Source organism: Apostichopus japonicus, chromosome 20 (genome assembly GCF_037975245.1).
Source record: "Apostichopus japonicus isolate 1M-3 chromosome 20, ASM3797524v1, whole genome shotgun sequence".
NCBI lineage: Eukaryota > Metazoa > Echinodermata > Holothuroidea > Aspidochirotida > Stichopodidae > Apostichopus > Apostichopus japonicus.
The window spans coordinates 12740502-12759647 of record NC_092580.1 but is presented as its reverse complement, the minus strand read 5'-3'; the positions used below and the strand labels follow the sequence as shown (position 1 = coordinate 12759647).

Genomic DNA, 19146 nt, shown 5'->3' with positions numbered 1-19146 from the left:
TACATGGTGGCGCTACGCTTAGATAGTTAGCAGAGCCGTATATTTAGAGAGTTGGGCAAACTCTCTAAATATACGGCTCTGGTTTGCAATGCCGTTTCTACGGCTCTGATACTTTGCCTACATTTTCGCCCCTTCCTTGGCAAATTCCTCGCTACGCCCCAGTTTGTAGATCATGCGTTATAGCTAAGCTGGAACATTTGAAACCTCTTCTTTGGAATCCTAAATTGTCGGCAATTTTATCTCGAACAAATCAACAGTAGAGAAGAGTAGGAGCGTTTTCAGTGAACTTATAAATTTACCCAATTTAGACTTGAAACATTAAAAAGCCGAACATGATAAAAACGAAATGAGAGTGTGACATTCGTGTAATCCAAACATATAATATGATACATATTTCGTTTTTTTAGTACAGGGTATTCTTCAGAGACAGACCGACAGCCAGAGCTGAATATAGATTGCTTTTACTTGTACACACTCGGAAGGAAACACAGACGGACGTAACCAATTAACTTATACCCTGCATGCATGCATTATCGAGATTAAAGATGGCGTAATTGCAAATCTATTTCAGTACAATCATAAAATATTGATCTTGGAAATGGAATTTATGTTGTGTTCTGAACAACATGCTCGCAGGCCTATATTTTAACGTGCAAGTTATGATCTAGTTTGTGTCAACACTGTAGATAAAAAAGAAGGTCAAGGGACAAGACTAGGCTATTTCGTTTTCAAAATCCTCACTTTTTGCATAAATTTTTTTCGAGGAATAATCTTTTTTTGGTATCGAAAACTTCCTGAAAATCAAAAGTATTTTATTTCAAAATTTCTACAATACTTGCTCGAAATTAGGACTTTTTATGCCGAAAGTTTGAATTTTTTCAAACTTTGGACTGCTTTCTTTATCCTCAACCGGGTCCCCAAAGTTCAGCTAGTTTACTTAATAATCAAGGGCGGCGGAAGCACTTTTAATCTGGGGGGGCACCGACATCAAAGGGCACTTTGCAGAAATTCAATTGGACTGATGTAGTCTTATATTTAGTAACCTTTATAACTCTAATTGTATTATCTTCTTCGCGTATACACATCACTCCATCAACGCCCCCCCCCCCCCCTTTCATGGAAAAAATGCAAACTAGTCCTGCAATATCCAAAGTTGTATGCACGACATTCTGAGCGGAGCGCCACCATCGGTTGGCGCGGAGCGTACAAGAAAATTTTTGGTTTTACAAATCCCTCAGATGGCCGGAAACGGCCCTTCCTGAGTGTTCATTCTGGTTCCCTGGCCTCTTGCTAACTTGAGACACCTCAATTTTTATGTAGAAAAAGGGCACATTTTTAACCCTGAGGAAAAGTGGGGGGGCACGTGCCCCCTGTGCCCCCCCGGTTCCGCCGCCCTTGTTAATAATGTAAATTTTATTCTGAAATTTCCACTTTCGCTGGAAATTTTAACTTGAAATATGAGTATTTCGACTGATTACGTATACACTGTATGTCGAAATGTCGACTTTGCACTCTGTTTTTCTCTAATACAAATATATTGAGAGGAAACGTTTATAACATGCCGTGGGGTGGATGCATCCTTAATTGGAATAGTGTATTAACTTTTATATAGGCCTAGTTCAATTGTGTAGGCATTCTTGTCATTAAAAAATGGCTTGGCTTAAATTATTTCAGTCAATATTATTTCAGACCGGTTCACGGAATTGTATATGTGAAGTGGATAATTACGATTTTAAGATGCATAACTTAAAAAAGATAATGCAGTGGGCAATTAATTGTTGCTGAGGATGAAAACAGTTATTCATGCAGAAATATGACTGGACGTTGTGATCCCATGGCCAAAATATTGAAACCAACCCCGGCGGCACCGTAGCACTGCTTCTGAATATTATGTGTCTCTATTTATAATAGGCCTACTGCATGGTAAATCTGATACGGGGCCATTGATCTGTGATAGCCTTATGATTAGGAACACGGAGGAGTTGAGAGCCAGATTATGCCCCGATTATGTTCCTGTAGCCCCCTCCCGTATTTTACCCGGTGCACTTATTGACCCCGGGCCCCGGGGTTGTAGACCACTCTGACCTAACCCCCTCACCACCCCTTCCTCATTCCTGTTTAGATATATGCTATATCACACGACGGAGCACACTGTGCCATGCATGTGATATGGAAAATCACTATTGCTGTATACAGCAAGGGCACGACAAAACCAAACCATTCAATCTGAAACCCAGTCCCCCAAACATCGAGACTGTAACCACGTGATCAAGATTGCATTACGTCAAATTAAGTATCACGTGTCCATTAATACACACACATTCATGACTTTATGTACTCCATTTCTTAAAGGGCACCTTCACACAACAGAGTCGACTATATCGAATGACCACAGGAAACTTTTACGTTAGTAGCTTCAGGAGGTCTGTAGTTTTATAATGTTTTTGTACTACCTATCGAACTAGTTCTGCGATACCTCTTTTGAACAAGTCTGTAACCTGCCTTAGGCCCTTACGGTAGACGAAAAGGAATAAATGTCCTGCCTTAACTATCTTATTACAAACCATTCAATTTCTGTAAGAATACGTTTCTTAATTCAATATGTTTTAACGTTTCTTTCATTATTTTTTTTAGAAACGATCAGGCATATTTCGTAAGTTTTGAACCCAGTCGAAAAAATCCTACGACTGGCTATCACCAGTGGTTTGTTATGGCGCTGCGTTATAATTTATAGCCTAGGCTTATGATATGCATGTAGTACAGGCACCATGTATAGCCATAGGTCTAGTAAATTAGTATGTATTAATTAGGCCTAATGCATGTTAAAAATAGTCTCCTGCGATCGTATAGGCATTGAAAACGCAATTGAAACCTATAATTAGGCCTACAAAATTATATCTACGTTCTATAGACTAGGTATATTAGCATACAAACAAGACTGCTTATAAAATTGACCAACAGCAGTAAGTAACAGTCAGTTGTTAATTTGTTAGTTTCCAACCAGTCAGTACTTAGGCTAGGCTACAATAGTACAATGAAACAAGTGTGGGTTCAAGCTTAGCCTACATTAGAGTTTCATGGCAGTGGGTGTATGGATCTAGCTAAGTTATAGTAGATTTGATTTATTCCAGAAACTAGTTTATGATGATGTCATAATGAAAAGATTTCTTGGCCTGCCCACTGTTTCCCTGATATTATTATCCCTGGCCTATGTCAGAAATGATGAATGAATTTGTTGAAATTAAGTTTTCATTTCCAAAATACATAAAAATGTAATTAGTTGAAGGTGATTTGGTACATACATTACCTACTGGAATGCCATTATGGTTGTAGCAATTGCACCAGCAGCAGTCAATAGAACTTGAGCACATGCATGGAAAGGGTTACATGAATGTACAGGAATGTCAACGTTCATTTCAATTTTTTGCTGTATGAAATGAACATCATAAGCATAGTATGACTTAAAGTGTATTCTCATTTGAGTGGTTGTCAAGCATCGAAATAATCTTGAGCTTTTGAGATATTTCTGATAAAAATGGCATTTCTTTGAATTTAAGAAATAAATAAAGCAAATTTTTGACACTAGTTACTAAACATATACAAAAAACTAGCAATGTGCTTATTCAGTTTTGGTCTTAACATAGTTTCTTTCTTTTTTGTCTCTATCGTTGTTTCTGGTCAGCAGGTTAAGGTACTCCATCATTCACAGCGTCATGTCAGAGCACCCCGAAACAACAAGAGGTTATGCTTGGATCCCGATGGACTTGAGTGCCAAGAAGAGGTCCCGCAATTACCTCGATTCGCACAAAACCATTGAAAAGAGGAGAAGAGACCGAATCAATAACTACCTCGAAACTATCAAATCTTTGTTGCCTATTTATGACCATCTCCCAGCGCAGAAAAGGCTGGATAAAGCTGATATCTTGGATATGACTGTTGTATACTTGCAAATGGTCAACACCTTCCTGGAAAGCCTAGGTGTCCAGGATATATTTTGTGCCATCCACCAACAGCTGAGTCTTTTGAACTCTTCAGAAATTTGGATACGGTCCAAACGAGACGAGTACGATTCCATCTCATCTTTCGTGGACGCTTTCTCAATCTTCATCAGAGCCGAACACAGACGTTCGTACAAAGTTCTAGCTAAGGCCGTCGACGCAGAGAAGAAGTCCAAATTTAAGCCTTACTTCACGGACCCCAAGCTGACGTCCAACCCAGCAAGAGCTTGCTGCACTCAATCCAGTGACCCAGATTCTGACAGAGGGGGCGAGAGAACTCCTCCACTAGAGAAAGAGACGGGTAAGGCAGAACCTGCCAAGATAAAACACTTACCGTTTGCGAGAAGTCTTTCAGAGATAGTCAAACAACCCGAGCGCCCCTCCGGTATACAGAAAGAAGATGGGAAGAACCAATCGGTGAAACGTGAAATGGAATCTCCAAATGCCGGGTCAGGTCGGCAGAGTGGGGATACCGATGTTAGTCTTGTAGAGCTTCTGAAGAGAAAGTTGCGACCGGACGTCCCGCCGCCAACTCATTCTTCTCGGCCACATTCAAGCTTCCAGGGATACTGGATGAAAGAGAGCGAGGTATCCATGGAGGTCAGTCACCCTCAACCATCAGAATCAAAGATTGATCATGGCTTTACCATGCAAGCACAGAATATACAAAGTAGTACAATACCTCCAAATGGCAGGGACAGCAGCTCCTTTAATTATCATAAGAGGAGGATATTTTCACCGACAGCAGCATCGGGCCGTCCAGAGCAACTCAACATTCAGCAGTTTGGATCGGATCAGAACGAGGTGACGATACTAGATTGTGTATCACAGGACGGCCGTGTTGAAGTCAATCATCATCGTCATCATAACAACGATAATAATAATAATAATGATGATGATATCACTTGTCGGGTGGATAAAGTGGACTCTGCAACCTCCAGTAGAAGCCAGGGGTGTGGACCGCCTTCAAGGAAGAAATGCCACTGCAATTTTAAAGTTAGCGTCAGGGATCAGGGGATGAATACGGAGAAGAGTAGAGACAACGGCATCAAGGAGAAGGAGCTGATGTTGAAAGTCGACGCCGGCCAGATTGAACTGGATCTCGGCTCCCTGCTCCGTCGGGCTCAAGCCAAGGATGACTCCTGCGTCGTTCCAATCACTTTCAGAGGTAGCTTGAGCGTTAACGTGGCCGATTCGGATCAGAACAAAGGAGAAGGCAAGATGCTTAATCAGGGAGGAGCTACATGATAAGACAATCAGCATTAATTAGAGTGATCTCATCAGCCTTGCCTTGTGAATATAGTGAAATGGTATGAATTTCATTTTTCAGCATGGTGGACTTTGTTAGCGGAGTCAATTTTGAATTTTGGTGGCTCTGGCCGGTCGTACCATGGAAAACCTGAACGTCCTCTCAAGTGTTGTAAGAAACAATAGATTCGCAGAGTTGGTTGTCCAATAGAGGTTATTGTATGATATAATGTATGAATGACAATGTTAATGTGAGTCATTGGGTAATGAATGATTACGTTAATGTGAGTCATTAGGTTGCCTCCTCTTACAATCTCAAGGATCTATCTCGTGTTTTGGTTTCCTTTCCAGGCCAACAGGAATAACTCCTGAAATCAGTCCTGATTAATATGTCATACATCTGCCAATGGACATAATGGGTTAGTAGAGTACAAAGTTCTAGAAAGTGGTACATAGCAGTGTTACATGTGATTGAGATATTATTGAAGGACAATACAATGCATTCTTGATTTGTAGATTTGATATTTGTAAAGTAATATCTTTGATACAAATTGAAAAATTTATTTATAATGTGGCATATTCTCTCGAGACAGAGAAATGCTCCCGATGTGAAAAACACCACTAGCAAGTGCTCGGTGGATGATATCAGTTTATAACCAAAACTTCAAAAATTGTGTCTTAAGAAGACTTTTTTTCCATTTTTTTACAATTTTTCTTTTCTTTTAAATTTGAACTTAACTTATAGTCTTACATCTTTCATGCAATCTACATTTACATTGATATGTGATTTTTTATTTTTCATGGTCCCTTTTCTGCCCTATCAAAACTTCAGTACTCAGCCAATTTATTTGTGTACATATAATTTACATGTCACAGACTGTATCTATATAGTTTAATTTATGCAATGCCAGGTGATTTAAAAAGTAATCATTAGTTAAAGATATTTATCTCTATTTTTTTTTTACTTTACTTTAAATTATTTTAACTTTTTAAGTAATGAAATTCAGAAATCTACAAAATTGTCATATCATTAACTGCTACACATACTAACATACATGCATTACATACATGCATACAAACAAACACATACGTACATGCACATACATTCCCCTGTATGTATGTACATACATACATACAATCACACATACATACATACACTCATAAATACATATACGTATACATACACATACATACATAGATATATATATGCATACATATATACATACACACGCATACATACATACTTGCATATATGTATTGTGGTTATCACTTGACAACCAGATACATAGTCTTAAACTCTATTTGTTATTGGTTTCAAAGGTATTGTGTAAAAGAGCAAAAGCACAAATTTACTTGAGTCAAACTTTGTCACATTTCTATAAATGCCTGAGTTGAAGCTAAACTTTTAACAAGTTATGGTGAACTCTTACAGATCCATTTTATTTTTAACGGTTAATATTTCCATTGAAATGCTGCCAGGATTATCTATATGATTTAATGTTTTCTTAGACCAGGCAAAGTATTTTTCACATGTACAAAGTAATAATTTAGTAGTAAAATAAATCTCTCAACAAGTCTTCCTAGACAGAAAACGTGTTATTCTGTTAAACACAGTACGATGTTGGTACTGTTTAATTCTACAATTGTTGTTTTCGCCTAGCAACAGTTTCAAAGACAGGAATACATTGTTTCCACTGTAAGCCTAAAGCATTCCAAACATTTTTCATGTTAATTGAGGTGTGTGTGTGAGATTATAATTTTCATCTGAAATAGAAGTTATTTCTATTCTTTCGGTGAAATAAAAAAGAATACATTATTGACGAGCTAAAAAAAAGTAATAAAATAAAAGTAACAATAATTATAACTGTTCTTTAGATTTTCTTTTTTACTTTGTACATACCGTTTGTGACGTCATATTTGAATACCTTACTTAGCTGGGTTGTATTTGATATCTGTCGTTAGATTTAGTATCATAAAAACTCTTGCGCAACTCTAACAAGAATCACACGTTCTTTGTACCTGAGTAACGAATAGACGGTGTCACGTACGATAGACCTTATAGAATGCAATTTCGTAATTAACATAATAATCGCGATGACGTCATAGCCAAGATCAGCTAGGGTTTGTATGAATGACATTCTCTGTGGTAAATCTGCCACCCAGTTGGGACAATTATTTTCTGTGTTTGCATATACTGTGTTTGCATGTCCCGCTTCAAAGCACTTGTATTGTCAGTATATGCAGTATGAATATCATGTGTCTATCAGATAAAGGTCAGAAACTGTTGACACTGTCAATACGAGTGCTTTGAAGCATGATACGGGAGGACAGTTTAGGGAGGTATTAGCATTAGGAAATTGTCTCAACTGACTGAATCTGCTACGATATTGACGCATATGTCTAGATGATAGAGGTGCGTTGATGTTTTCCTAGTGAAGAAAGTTAAAAAGACCATCTCGAGTTGTAACATAATATATATGATCCGTCATCTATGACAGGCTATAACGATGCTGTATGGGGTGGGGTGCACCAAGTTCACAACGGGGTACAGGGGCGGGGCCCTATTTGAGGCACAGGGGAGGGGTGGCAAAGCCACTGAAGCTCTCGCAATATGATACGATGCAATATGATACTATTTGAACATAGAAAATTATTTTAAAGTGCCCCAATAGTTGAGAAGAAATGAGCAGCGATCCCATTCATTGAAATTTGAATATACCAGTTCGATGAAGTTGGCAAATGAAGTTGTTAAAGGTCACGTGGTGACCCTGGGATTTAAACGAAGTGAGTCGCATAGCAACGCACGTAATCAGTACAGTGGTGCGGCGACTACACTTAAGAACTTCACAATAATCAATGCGTTAACATCCTTAAATGATGTTTAACTAATTTCTTACAGTCGATACGACAAATATAGTTCAGTGAGATCATTACACGCCGCCTCACTGTATAACCCCCATATTGGCCTATACCGGATATGTCAGGCACTTTGCGTGATCCAGATCTGGTTTATTTCTTCTTCTTTTTTTCTCTCGTTAAAGGGAAGGGGTCGGTCTCCCCTAGTCTCCTTACCCAGAATGGAGTCAGTAAAATGTCGTGCCCCACTCTATATAATCCAAATTTGTAATAGAGCCTATTTGGTGCCAGATATCAATACAAGCGTCGATCGCTGATCCTTAAAAATGCGGACGAAAATTTGGATCCTGCAGTATTCAGCCTGTTTTTGTCTTGTGATCCTAATTGTTACTTTCATCATTTTGGTGACCCGCTAGTGGCGGATATTGTAGCCCGAGGAGGTGGTATACGGAGAGGAGTCACCTCCCCCACCCCTCCCCCCCCGCTCTTGAGAAGTTTTTGTATATCACTAAAGGTGCTTAGTTGCAGATGGTGTTGCATTTTGCAAAAATTTTGGTAGCAAGACTTCATAGCTCAGATGCTTAAAAGTTGCTAAATTTGATTAACTGGAAAAATTCGTTGTTTTCAAAGATGACTTGATGTCATAAAAATGATGTCATCTAAGAGTGGTTTGTATAGTTAATATGAAAAAGCTGAAAGAACATGTTTTCGTGAAGTTGTTACAATTTATGAAACAACGGATTTACATATAAAACATTTAGGCGTCATCATAAATATAACCTTAAAGGAGCATTCCTAAGTTCAACATATTTTAAAGCAGAATTTCTTGGTAACCGTAACAGCTAGAGAAACAATATCAGTACTCGATATCCCCCCCCCCCATCGACCCCCCTTTCTTGTGAACTATAACATATCAAGACTGAAATTCTGCCTACAGTATTTTTTTAACGTCCTAGCAAAAACGATAGTAGGTAAATGAGTCCCTTCAAAATCTGGAAAGAGTTCGAAGGAAGCTATATTAAAAGCAGCAGTTTATTTTTTATTCTTTCGTTTTGCATTCATGTAGCACTTTACTCAACTGCTTTGTTTACAAGTTAATCGGTCATCATCAATTGATTCTCAAATTAATCGATATTCCATATTACGATATGATTATTAATTGGATTTAATATATTCACTATGCTGATTGCATCCCCAACAATATCCTTCATTGGAATGAATCCTCCCCTTCCCCCATTACCTCAATGCCCCCCCCCCACTCCCCACCTCTCCCCCGACACACACACACACACTCATTCATTTTATGTATGCAAGATTTTATCTAAGATTTACATGGTTTAATTTCTTAAAATTTGCTTCAAAGTACTTGCATCTTTACATTGAACAGGCATATTTAAACTTTGAAGGTCTTCAGTATTATTCTGAAATTTAACATAAAGCTAACTTGCCGCGAGCTGCACTCTTTTACCCAGGGGATTCCTACTCTCTTCAAATTATCACCAGAGGTTGAGAAGGGATGAAACTTTAGATTGATACATTCTCCTGAGAAAGGTGTTCTGGCAATTCTGGTGTCTTTCTAGCATATTTCTGAGAAGAAATTGATCACCTTTAAATGGCATCAGTATTTTGGCAATTATAATATGCAAGAAGTTCGAATTATGGTTATTCCGGCTAGAATGTCAACAACCTGTCTAATTCTATGCAGCGTTTGTCCACATATACATGTAAACCTTTATACTTGCCTGGGAAAAAAATGGACGAGTCAGAGTTTCCCGGAAAAAGCAGCAATCTTAGCAAGTATGGTCCAGCACCGATAATCTTTATACCATTGGCAAGAATATAATTATCCACAACAACACACACACACATACACACATTTTAAGGCAGTTTACTGTTCAGTAGTAACATTATCACCTGTCAAACCGGCGCCATTAAACAGAAACTTTAGCAGACTTCCATTCTTCGGTGCTGCTTTGTAGCGAAGTTTGCTCGGTTTCCGATTCAGTGAAACATCTTTCAAATTAGCCAAGGTCATCCTTCTGTCTCTTACTAAAGTTCTGTGTAAAGATTCTATCATAGTGTCATTATAAATTGTAACTCGTCTCGATTGTCGAAGCGCAGACGACATTCGATAAGGTATTGGACTGTCGGCGTCGTCAAGGTTACTGATTGATAATTGGCGGGACACTAGTTCTCGACTTTGATTTGTATTCCTCTTTGTCAAAGCTTTAGATAACCGAGGTGCTACTAGACTTGCTGCAGTCGTTTGTATACTAGGGAAAGCATCATTTTGATATTTGGCAGCCATTTTCTTATTGGTTTCTTCAATGCAGCCTGCGCATGTGCGCTTTCCAAGAACTTCACAGTAGTGTGATTTTTCTTCATCGCTGTGGTCACAATGATACTCTGGCAAATCATGACGAAATCGTTTGTTATTTAAAATCATTTTACCGCGTAAACCGTTGTGAACATACTGGTATTCTTGACAGATAGTGTTGGCTGTTGGACGTCTAAGAGTGGGCAAACTACGCCGAGCGGCCCGGGCACTTCCGCTGATGCGTGCGCTCATTGGATAACCTGTGACCTTTCGCAGAAAGTGTCTCTCCTTCTTACAGCCAATATCTGCAGCTTCCTTTGTCAATGCATCACGATGACCAGGACGAGGTAAACTGTCGAATGAAGAAGATCAACTTAGCTGGCTGAATTTCATAACCATATTCCACTCCACAAAATATTAAGTTTAGGCCTACAATATATTAACATGCACGTGAATAATGTCTTGTAAGACGTCTGAGAAGTTTCTCTTAAAATCGTAGTAAGCAGATAATTAGTTTTAACAGTTAATTACAATAACAGCTTCAGTACTGATTCTTATATGCAAATTAGACTAGGCTAGGAACGTTTGCTATATAAAAGTGTGTTAGGCCTAGGCTAGGCATAGGCTATGTTTTGTTCAGGAGGGCAAGAGCATCTCCCATCTATGAAAGATTTTATTACGAAATCAATACTAAAAGGACCAAAATAAGTTCTCTTCAAGAGTATGAAGGCCAGAGAAACCATGCTGTAAACGCATCTAAAGAACCGCAACCTCCCCAGCATGCCCCCCCCCCCGCCGGGCTCGACACACCTACAAAATCGTTTGAGGTATATATGAACACCGTGTGACTCACCTCTTTTTGGAAACGGGGCCATAAATGGACCCTTTGTCTAATAAATTTTCTCTCGTCTGTCGGAACGTCATATGTTCCCATTGTTTAGGAAATCGCATCTCGGCTGGTTTCCTTGAATAATGTGACATACTTCCCTCTTCCATTGAACGATTAACTCTTCCGCTGTTCATGTTAATTTCTGTAAGAATTTAAATGACCAAATTACATAATATAATATATGATATATAAAGCCTTTATATATATATCCTATATATATAGCCTATATATAACCTATATATAGCCTATATATATAGCCTATATATAGATATATAGCCTACTCCTATATATATATATTAATATATAAAAAATATATATATTTATATTTATATGTAAACAGATATATATATATAAAAATATATATATATATTTATACGTATCGTGATCGTGATCGTGTATGGACCATATTGGATACCTTACAAAAATTACAGCAAGTGGCTGTAATTTTACAGGGTTGCGGGGACCAAAATTCCAACGTTTGGGACCTATTGTTATGTGTTACTGTGTAAAGAGAAAATTGACCTAACACGTTATATATATACAAATTTGAGCACTTAATTTCTCCTCATATGATTGTCAACGAAACGTGACGTTGACGCTATATCATGTTGAAATGTTTTTCTTGAGATATCAATCAACATTTTTGTCATAAAATTTGATTAAAGAGGTAAAAACATGTTTATTAAAATGGTATAGCTACGGATGCTTATAAGTTCCATGTTAAAAAATATTCCTAAATGGGAAACCTTTTTTTTCTCGGTTCAAAATGAGGGTCTATGGAGAACGGTTTTCACTACGGTCTTTTTCTGTCATTGAGAGATAATAAGATTTATTTTTTTATTCATAGGATTCTGGGCACAGATCGTTTGCTTCAACAAATGAATTTTAAACATAATTCATGTGCACCTTGTGAGGAGAATGAAGAAATTATAGATCATTTGTTTTGAGATTGTAATAATATGGAAGTCATTTTTTTTATGTTGAATATTTTCACTCCAAAACATTCATATTCTTTTTCTTCTATATATATATATATATATATATATATATATATATATATATATATATATATATATATATATATATATATATATATATATATATATAGATAGAAATAACGGAAAAACTGTTAAACAACTATGCTGCATTTAGAGAAAGGCTGGATCTCGAGTGAGATACAATAATTGAATTAGGTAAGTGATTGGAAGTAAAACAGCCAATATATATATATATATATATATATATATATATATAGAAGAAAAGGAATAGGAATGTTTTGGAGTGAAAATATTCAACAACAAAAATTATTTTACCGGTCGGGTTTATAGATTTATCGACAATTTTTCATTTAAATTAGGGGGTAGGGGTCTACACTTTTATTTCCTTAATGCTGACTTCGCTAAACATATTGATCAGTAAGAATGGGGAAAAAAACAGTTGTGATGGGCGTTGTGGGAGGGGGTGCAGGCGGTTTAGTGATGAAAGGTAAGCTTAGGTTGTATGGTTACCGGGTAAAGAATGAGTAAGCTCCACCATTGATATACCGGAAGCATCGTCGACTTGCACTAAGTCGTTTTCTTCCTGTTTCCAAGGGTAAAACCAAGCATGGTAACATTCGTAGCAACAAACATCGGCTGTAAAAGCTTCTATTTTATCCATGATATAGTCTGTTACGTCACCACATGTATTCAATATCGTTTATACGTGATCCGACCAATGTTCTATATGTCTTTTCCAGGGCCGACTATTCCAAGTTGTTATCAACATATATATGCACTCCCTTAAAAATCGTTTATATGCTGGGTTTCTCGAATTACCAGGAATAAATGACCATATCTTTGTAATTATTTAAGAAATTGTAATATCAAGTAAGATACATTTATAGTTCACTTGCAGTGGACCGGTTTCCTTTATATCAAGCAGAGAAGTTATTCTTCTTTTACGAATATGGAGTTGATAAAGTCTCTGTATACGATTATTTGCTTACTTCAGAGAACAAAAAGTATACAATTCTCACTTTTCTTGTTATTCCTATATAAGCCAATGTTATCGCGTACAAATTACATATTCGTATATAATTATATGATGTAAGCGTTAAGAATTGGTACTTCGTAATGTCATAAAACAGCTGCCTGATGACTTGGTGTTGAAGTCGAGTACGGTACTTTTCCAGATATAAGGAAAATAAAACATGAAATCACGAGATCGGTTCCGCGAACTGTCTGTCCAATTCGTGTACACAGAAAGAACACCTACCAACTCCTCATACTATACAGATGTCAAAAATAGTATCCGCTGTCTTCATAACTAAGTATCAGATACGTTTATATACCTCCAATTGTTAGATTAAAATCGTTCCGTGTACATTCTAAATATTCCTCAAATGGTAAAGACCCCATGTTCTCTGTCTCTCTTTCGTCCTACGAAGTCTTTCCTAATTCACTATAGTCCGAAAGAGGCCGCCCCTGAGTATGACAGCAATGGGCAAACAATATGTGGATAGCTCTCACTTTTGATTGGCTTTTTACGCAATTTTGTTGTTGACAGATCTTACATTTTTCCTTTGGATAAATTCACCACAGAATAATTAAAAAGAATCACATGACTTCCAGCATAAATATAAACGCGTATATACTGTTTTGAGAATATAACTTCCGCGCTGAGCTGGCCAAGGTTTCATCTCCTTCATAGCCATACCCTATCAACTGAGTGTAGGCCTAGTCTAAAAACATATAAAGACCCGAAAGGCCCTGTAAACGACACATTTCAATCAACCTCAACGGGATTAAAAGTCAAGTAACTGCTTAGAATGATCGATAATACTGTGTTAGTACTACAAAGATCGTATAATTAAGGGCCATATAGCCTACCATCTTGACCGTGTCAACAAAAGACTATAGAATAATCCAGATAATGAGTATAGGCCCTATACAAGAAAGTGCTGCGGTTAAACATTCCACCGTGGACCTTTATAAACCCATGCACGCAAGACTGTACATAACTACAGATTAAACTCATTAAATTTCCACATGTAAGGAATACAATATAGTCGTTGCCAAAGAGCTACAAGTGTAAATTGGCGTTTCGTGTTTTGTCCAGAATAGTAAGAGACAGAAATTGTTTTCTAGAAACTCGAATCACTGGCGACAGGGGTCATACTAGTCCTGTGCGCTATACCAACCGAGCTGCTACACCCAAGTTGACCCAACCCTAAGGCAGGGACGTAGCCAGGGGAGTGCAGTGGTAGCAACTGCTCCCCCCTTTCAGTGTCGAAAAGATGTTAAAAACTGTTGTTGTTTTTTAGCATGGTATTTTGTCAGTGCTCTTTTGATCTTGGATACTCGTCAGCTCCGTTGACTCGATTATAATCGTAGTAACATTCAGGCCTACTGATTCAGCTACTTAGTTTGGCAGATGCAATTAGCTAAATTTAGCCTATAGCCTATTACAAGCCTACATTTGGCCACTGCATAATAAAATGCATATAGCCCACCTAACCGCACTCGATGGAGTGTCACAATCGACACCCCCTCCCCTTAGACCACTCCTCATATCAATCGCAAAGTGTTCCCCCCCCCCCTTGCAAATTTCTGGCTACGTTGCTGCCCTAAGGTTGTGGGCGATCCCATTAATAATTATCCAATTTCACTCTGCTATAGGGCAGGGGAGTCAGAAACCACATTACCTTGTATATATGTTACCAGGCATCACATCCCAGGTTCATCATTTTACAAGAAACCTGTACAAAGTACCGCATAGGTGGAAGTTATATAGTCATAGCAAAACTTCACAATGTTTTTATCAAACAAGTTGGTTGAATTACTGAACAATATGCTTTCTCATCAGTATATCCCGTGTTGACAGGTGATGTTGAACAGAATACAAAAGAACTGTATGTTTACAGTTGCAATGTACTATAGTAACAAATTGATTAGTCACTTGTAACGACATGTTTCCTTGAGTTTTGATCAATATTCTAATTATCTGTAAAGAAATATTGGCCCAAAATAACCACTCTCATCACATGCTCTGGATGATTCGACATAAATCGTTATATTTCATGTTATAGACATTTGTCAAATAAGACAAATATAATATATTAAGATGTTGACAAAAGACTGTCTGTGACGTTACAACACCTGCCCCAACACATTTTCTTATGTTAATTTGTATATTTCGAAATTTGACTGACTGATAAAAAAAAATAACATGATAGATTTTTTTGGACAAATTCGAAATGACATGCATGGTAAGATAAAAAGTTTAGTTTTTTGGTTAACATTAATCGTAAAGACAATACAAAATGACATTTCATTTTCTACATTAAGAGTGCACAAAATGTCATTGATTATTTCAAATTATCAACACGCATCGAAAATGAAGCCACGCATGAGCCATGAACTACAAAATGCCGCGTTGTCAAACAAGCCATGGTAATTTCTATATTTGTGAATCGATTGGTCGCGAAAGAAAAAGAAGCTATAAAAACCCAACATTGAATTCGTAGCAAATCGCGCATAACAATTGAAGAATGTGGAAATAAACGTATAAATACCGATAAATGTCAGCCCACGTTTGCGAAATTCTGATATGTAGACCTCAAAAATTCCTGTCATACATTACAAGGCAAATGGACAAAAATGTCTTAGTTTACTATCTGTGTCGCCTGGGCGATCTCTCCCTTCGTCCCTATTGCAGTTGTCTGTTGATATTTCACACATTGTATGAGGATGTGTAGCATGGAAGCTAACAAGAAATCCGAACACCGATCAGGCCATGCATGGTATTTCCTACCACAACACCCAAGAGATTGTAATCTTGCAATGCAAAACGTGCCAATTTTATATCAACTCTGATTTTTGCCTTAGAGGCAAATTTTCAAAGAATTTTTCATTTTTTAGATTTTTTATAAATAGTGAGTGGTCGTGATTGAAGGAATGTTGCAGGGTAAAAATAAATTGAATATTAATATCACACAGCACAATCCATGAAAGGTGATCTTCCGCAGTGGGGGGGGGGGGGTATGGGAGTAGGCTGTAATTCTGATGAAAACTCCGAAATAAGCTATAAATTCAAGTAATGGTCACACACTTTCGCTGAGCTTCAAATACATTTGTCCTCAAAATTTCCAGGCACTCTCAAATTTTCCCTCTATGAATTAGCTCTTATTTGTCTATATAGTTGAACACTCCTCAGATGTTTGTGACTAAGTTCGCGAGATAACTAATCGGGGAAGTATTTATACATTGCAAAGCAATAAACGATTTTTAGAATGTTGAATAAGAGGAATAATATTGACGATTTTTTAAGATACCTTAGAAGAGAAGAATGAACGACTCCCCTTCTCCCGCAGCCCCCCCCCCCCCCCCTCACCCATCCAAAACAATTAAAGGATACTGAATACAATATATTTTAGCTTATAGTTTCTTTACATAGTTTCTTTATATAAATAAATAAATAAATAAATATATATATATATATATATATATATATATATATATATATATATATATATATATATATATATATATATATACATATATATGTATATATATATATGGCCGTGTATCAATGTAAATACATTATAACACAACTTGTTTGAAATTTTATTCATAAATTATTTATTATGTTTAATATTGATTTGATGAAGAAAACGATTTGTGCCCAGAATCCTATGAATAACAAGTTAATCTTATCATCTCTTCATGACAGAAAAGGTCCGTAAGCAAAACCGTTCTCCATTGACCCTCATGAAACGGGAAAAGAGGTTTCCCATTTAAGAATAGTTTGAACATGGAGCTAATAAGCATCCGTAGCTATACAATTTTATTAAACATGTTTTTACCTTTTTAATCAAAATTTATGACAATTATGTTGATTGACATCTCAAGAGAAACATGTCAACATGATATTTTGTCAACGTCACATTTCGTTGACAATCAGATGAGGAGAAATTAAATGCTCTAATTTGTATATATATAACGTGTTAGGTCAATTTTCTATTTACACAGTAACACATAACAATAGGTCCTAAACGTTGGAATTTTGTCCACGCAACTCCCGTATATTTACAGCCACTTGCTGTAATTTTTGTACGGTATCCTATATAATCCATACACGATCACGTTAGAAATACGTATATATAGATTTCACACACATATATATATAATTGAAATCGTAATAAATTAATAAATAAATAAATTTATATATATATATATATATATATATATATATATATATATATATATATATATATATATATATATATATATATATATATATATATATATATATATAAATACGTTACACTTGCCGCAAAGTAAATACATTTTAACACAACTTTGCTTTCAATTTTATTAATAAATTATTTATTTGGGTTGAATTCTTGAAACCAATTGTCAACAGTCATATAGATGAAAAACAAAGTGCGCAGATATACAATGTATACTGTTGTTGCATGGATACGTGTGTTGCAGCGAGAAGAATTGAGAATCAGGTTAGTATCGTACTCAATAGAAGCTGTACAAACTTCAGATTTATATGAAAAGACCATACAATACAGACATCCTTCCATGTGCTAAATCTGTAGTTACCAAATTTATCTTTAATTTTAAAATTTACTTTAATCTACGAAAATACTTACTCCGTAGTTATTTTACAGTTTAAAGATCCTGATGCTCATAGCTCTGTCGATAAGTTAGGTTTTCATGATGATTTTAATGACTTCTTTCTTCGAATTAACCAGATAAGACAGACGACTGTCGTCTGCCAGGCCTTAACACCAATATGATTAACGTATAACTGATACGGGGCCTAAGCTCTATGGGACCGTTTGTATATATATATTTTCCTACACAACAGTTTTAGTTGCCACTGTGACGAAATCGACCGCACTTTGTTTTGATATTGATTATAATCCTCTTTTCGAATAACGACTTATGAGACAAAGTAATGGAATGCAAGGGGCGGATGGGGGTTGGAAAATAGATGGCGCTATAGGTCTTTAGGAGCATGCTTGTCTGCAAGTCAGTGTGTCTAATATTATGGTATAGTCTCACCGTGAAAAGTCTTCTGGAGTACCTAAAACGTTTAGCATACTATAGTTGTTTAAAATGACATAAATTTCTTTACGCCCAGCTCTAAGCCCAGTAGCTTTATCGGATATTAAGAAGGATCAAAGCATAAAATCAGGTACTGTCACAGAAAGTGAAAATGTATGGACAGTGCTTGGTACTATGTAACAAAACTTAGCAATATTTGATTACTATAGACCAGTTTTTTGTAGCATATTTAACGACAAAACTGGCGAAGTGTAATACAGATTAAGTTCGTGTTATTTCATTATAAGCCACAGCAAGTTACAAAACAGTGGACGTGGGGCCACGAGCATTATGACAGCAAAGAGGGTTACTATGGAAATGACAGTGGATTGAGACAGAAAAGGAAGGGAGATTCCAATTAAAATGTACCTCCAGTGTTCACTCTTTACCTCATCCCCTTTCCCACGCTTGCGCATATATTGATATCGACGAAATCAATACCCCTCCCTCCTAAACCACCCTTATAAATTAATGGTTGTTGTTTATACCAGGCCTTGCACTCATCGAATATACAGGCGCTTAAAGATCATCGGTATAGTGACGCTAAATTTGCTTAAAGTTAAAAGTACATTCCTGGTATGAGTACAAACTCCCCCAGATTACTTACAAACATCGGAAAGTGTTCATACTAGAGCCTTGCGTGTGGCAGTGAAATTCTTAAATTTGGAGCATTGAAGACTCGCCCCAAACAGCGTGCCGCCATATATACAAAGTCACTGGCGGATCCAGAGCCTTTGT

General features: G+C 36.8%; 2 protein-coding genes across 5 annotated transcripts; one reads left to right on the top strand and one right to left on the bottom strand.

The window, feature by feature from the left end:
* The first annotated feature begins 2420 nt into the window (after positions 1-2420).
* LOC139961114 (uncharacterized) lies at positions 2421-7110 on the top strand. Of its 2 annotated transcripts, none has more exons than XM_071960013.1 (2): positions 2421-2576; positions 3686-7110. In XM_071960013.1, exon 2 carries the CDS (start codon positions 3714-3716, stop codon positions 5244-5246), a length of 1533 nt encoding a protein of 510 aa, XP_071816114.1. In that variant the 5' UTR covers positions 2421-2576; positions 3686-3713; the 3' UTR covers positions 5247-7110. The 2 variants fall into 2 exon arrangements, with proteins under 2 accessions (XP_071816114.1, XP_071816115.1); XM_071960014.1 differs by having other exon boundaries at positions 2445-2576; positions 3683-7110.
* Positions 7111-9369: 2259 nt separating this feature from the next.
* Positions 9370-18108, bottom strand: LOC139961116 (uncharacterized). 3 transcript variants are annotated; one of them, XM_071960021.1, is made up of 3 exons: positions 17952-18108; positions 11273-11450; positions 9370-10771 (listed from the first exon to the last, which is right to left on the bottom strand). In XM_071960021.1, the coding sequence occupies exons 2-3, from the start codon at positions 11440-11442 to the stop codon at positions 9991-9993; spliced, it is 951 nt and encodes a 316-aa protein (XP_071816122.1). In that variant the 5' UTR covers positions 11443-11450; positions 17952-18108; the 3' UTR covers positions 9370-9990. The 3 variants fall into 3 exon arrangements, with proteins under 3 accessions (XP_071816122.1, XP_071816121.1, XP_071816120.1); XM_071960020.1 differs by lacking the exon at positions 17952-18108 and adding an exon at positions 15864-15970; XM_071960019.1 differs by lacking the exon at positions 17952-18108 and adding an exon at positions 12817-14130.
* Between the last annotated feature and the right edge of the window lie 1038 nt (positions 18109-19146).

Bases quoted from the DNA above. Each gene is read 5' to 3' on its own strand.
- LOC139961114 (XM_071960013.1), top strand. From the start codon at position 3,714: ATGTCAGAGCACCCCGAAACAACAAGAGGTTATGCTTGGATCCCGATG.
- LOC139961116 (XM_071960019.1), bottom strand. From the start codon at position 12,967: ATGGATAAAATAGAAGCTTTTACAGCCGATGTTTGTTGCTACGAATGT. The intron at 11,451-12,816 runs GTAACCATACAA...AAATTCTTACAG, and splicing joins GCTTACTCATTCTTTACCCG to AAATTAACATGAACAGCGGA. The intron at 10,772-11,272 runs GTGAGTCACACG...TTCATTCGACAG, and splicing joins GGCCCCGTTTCCAAAAAGAG to TTTACCTCGTCCTGGTCATC.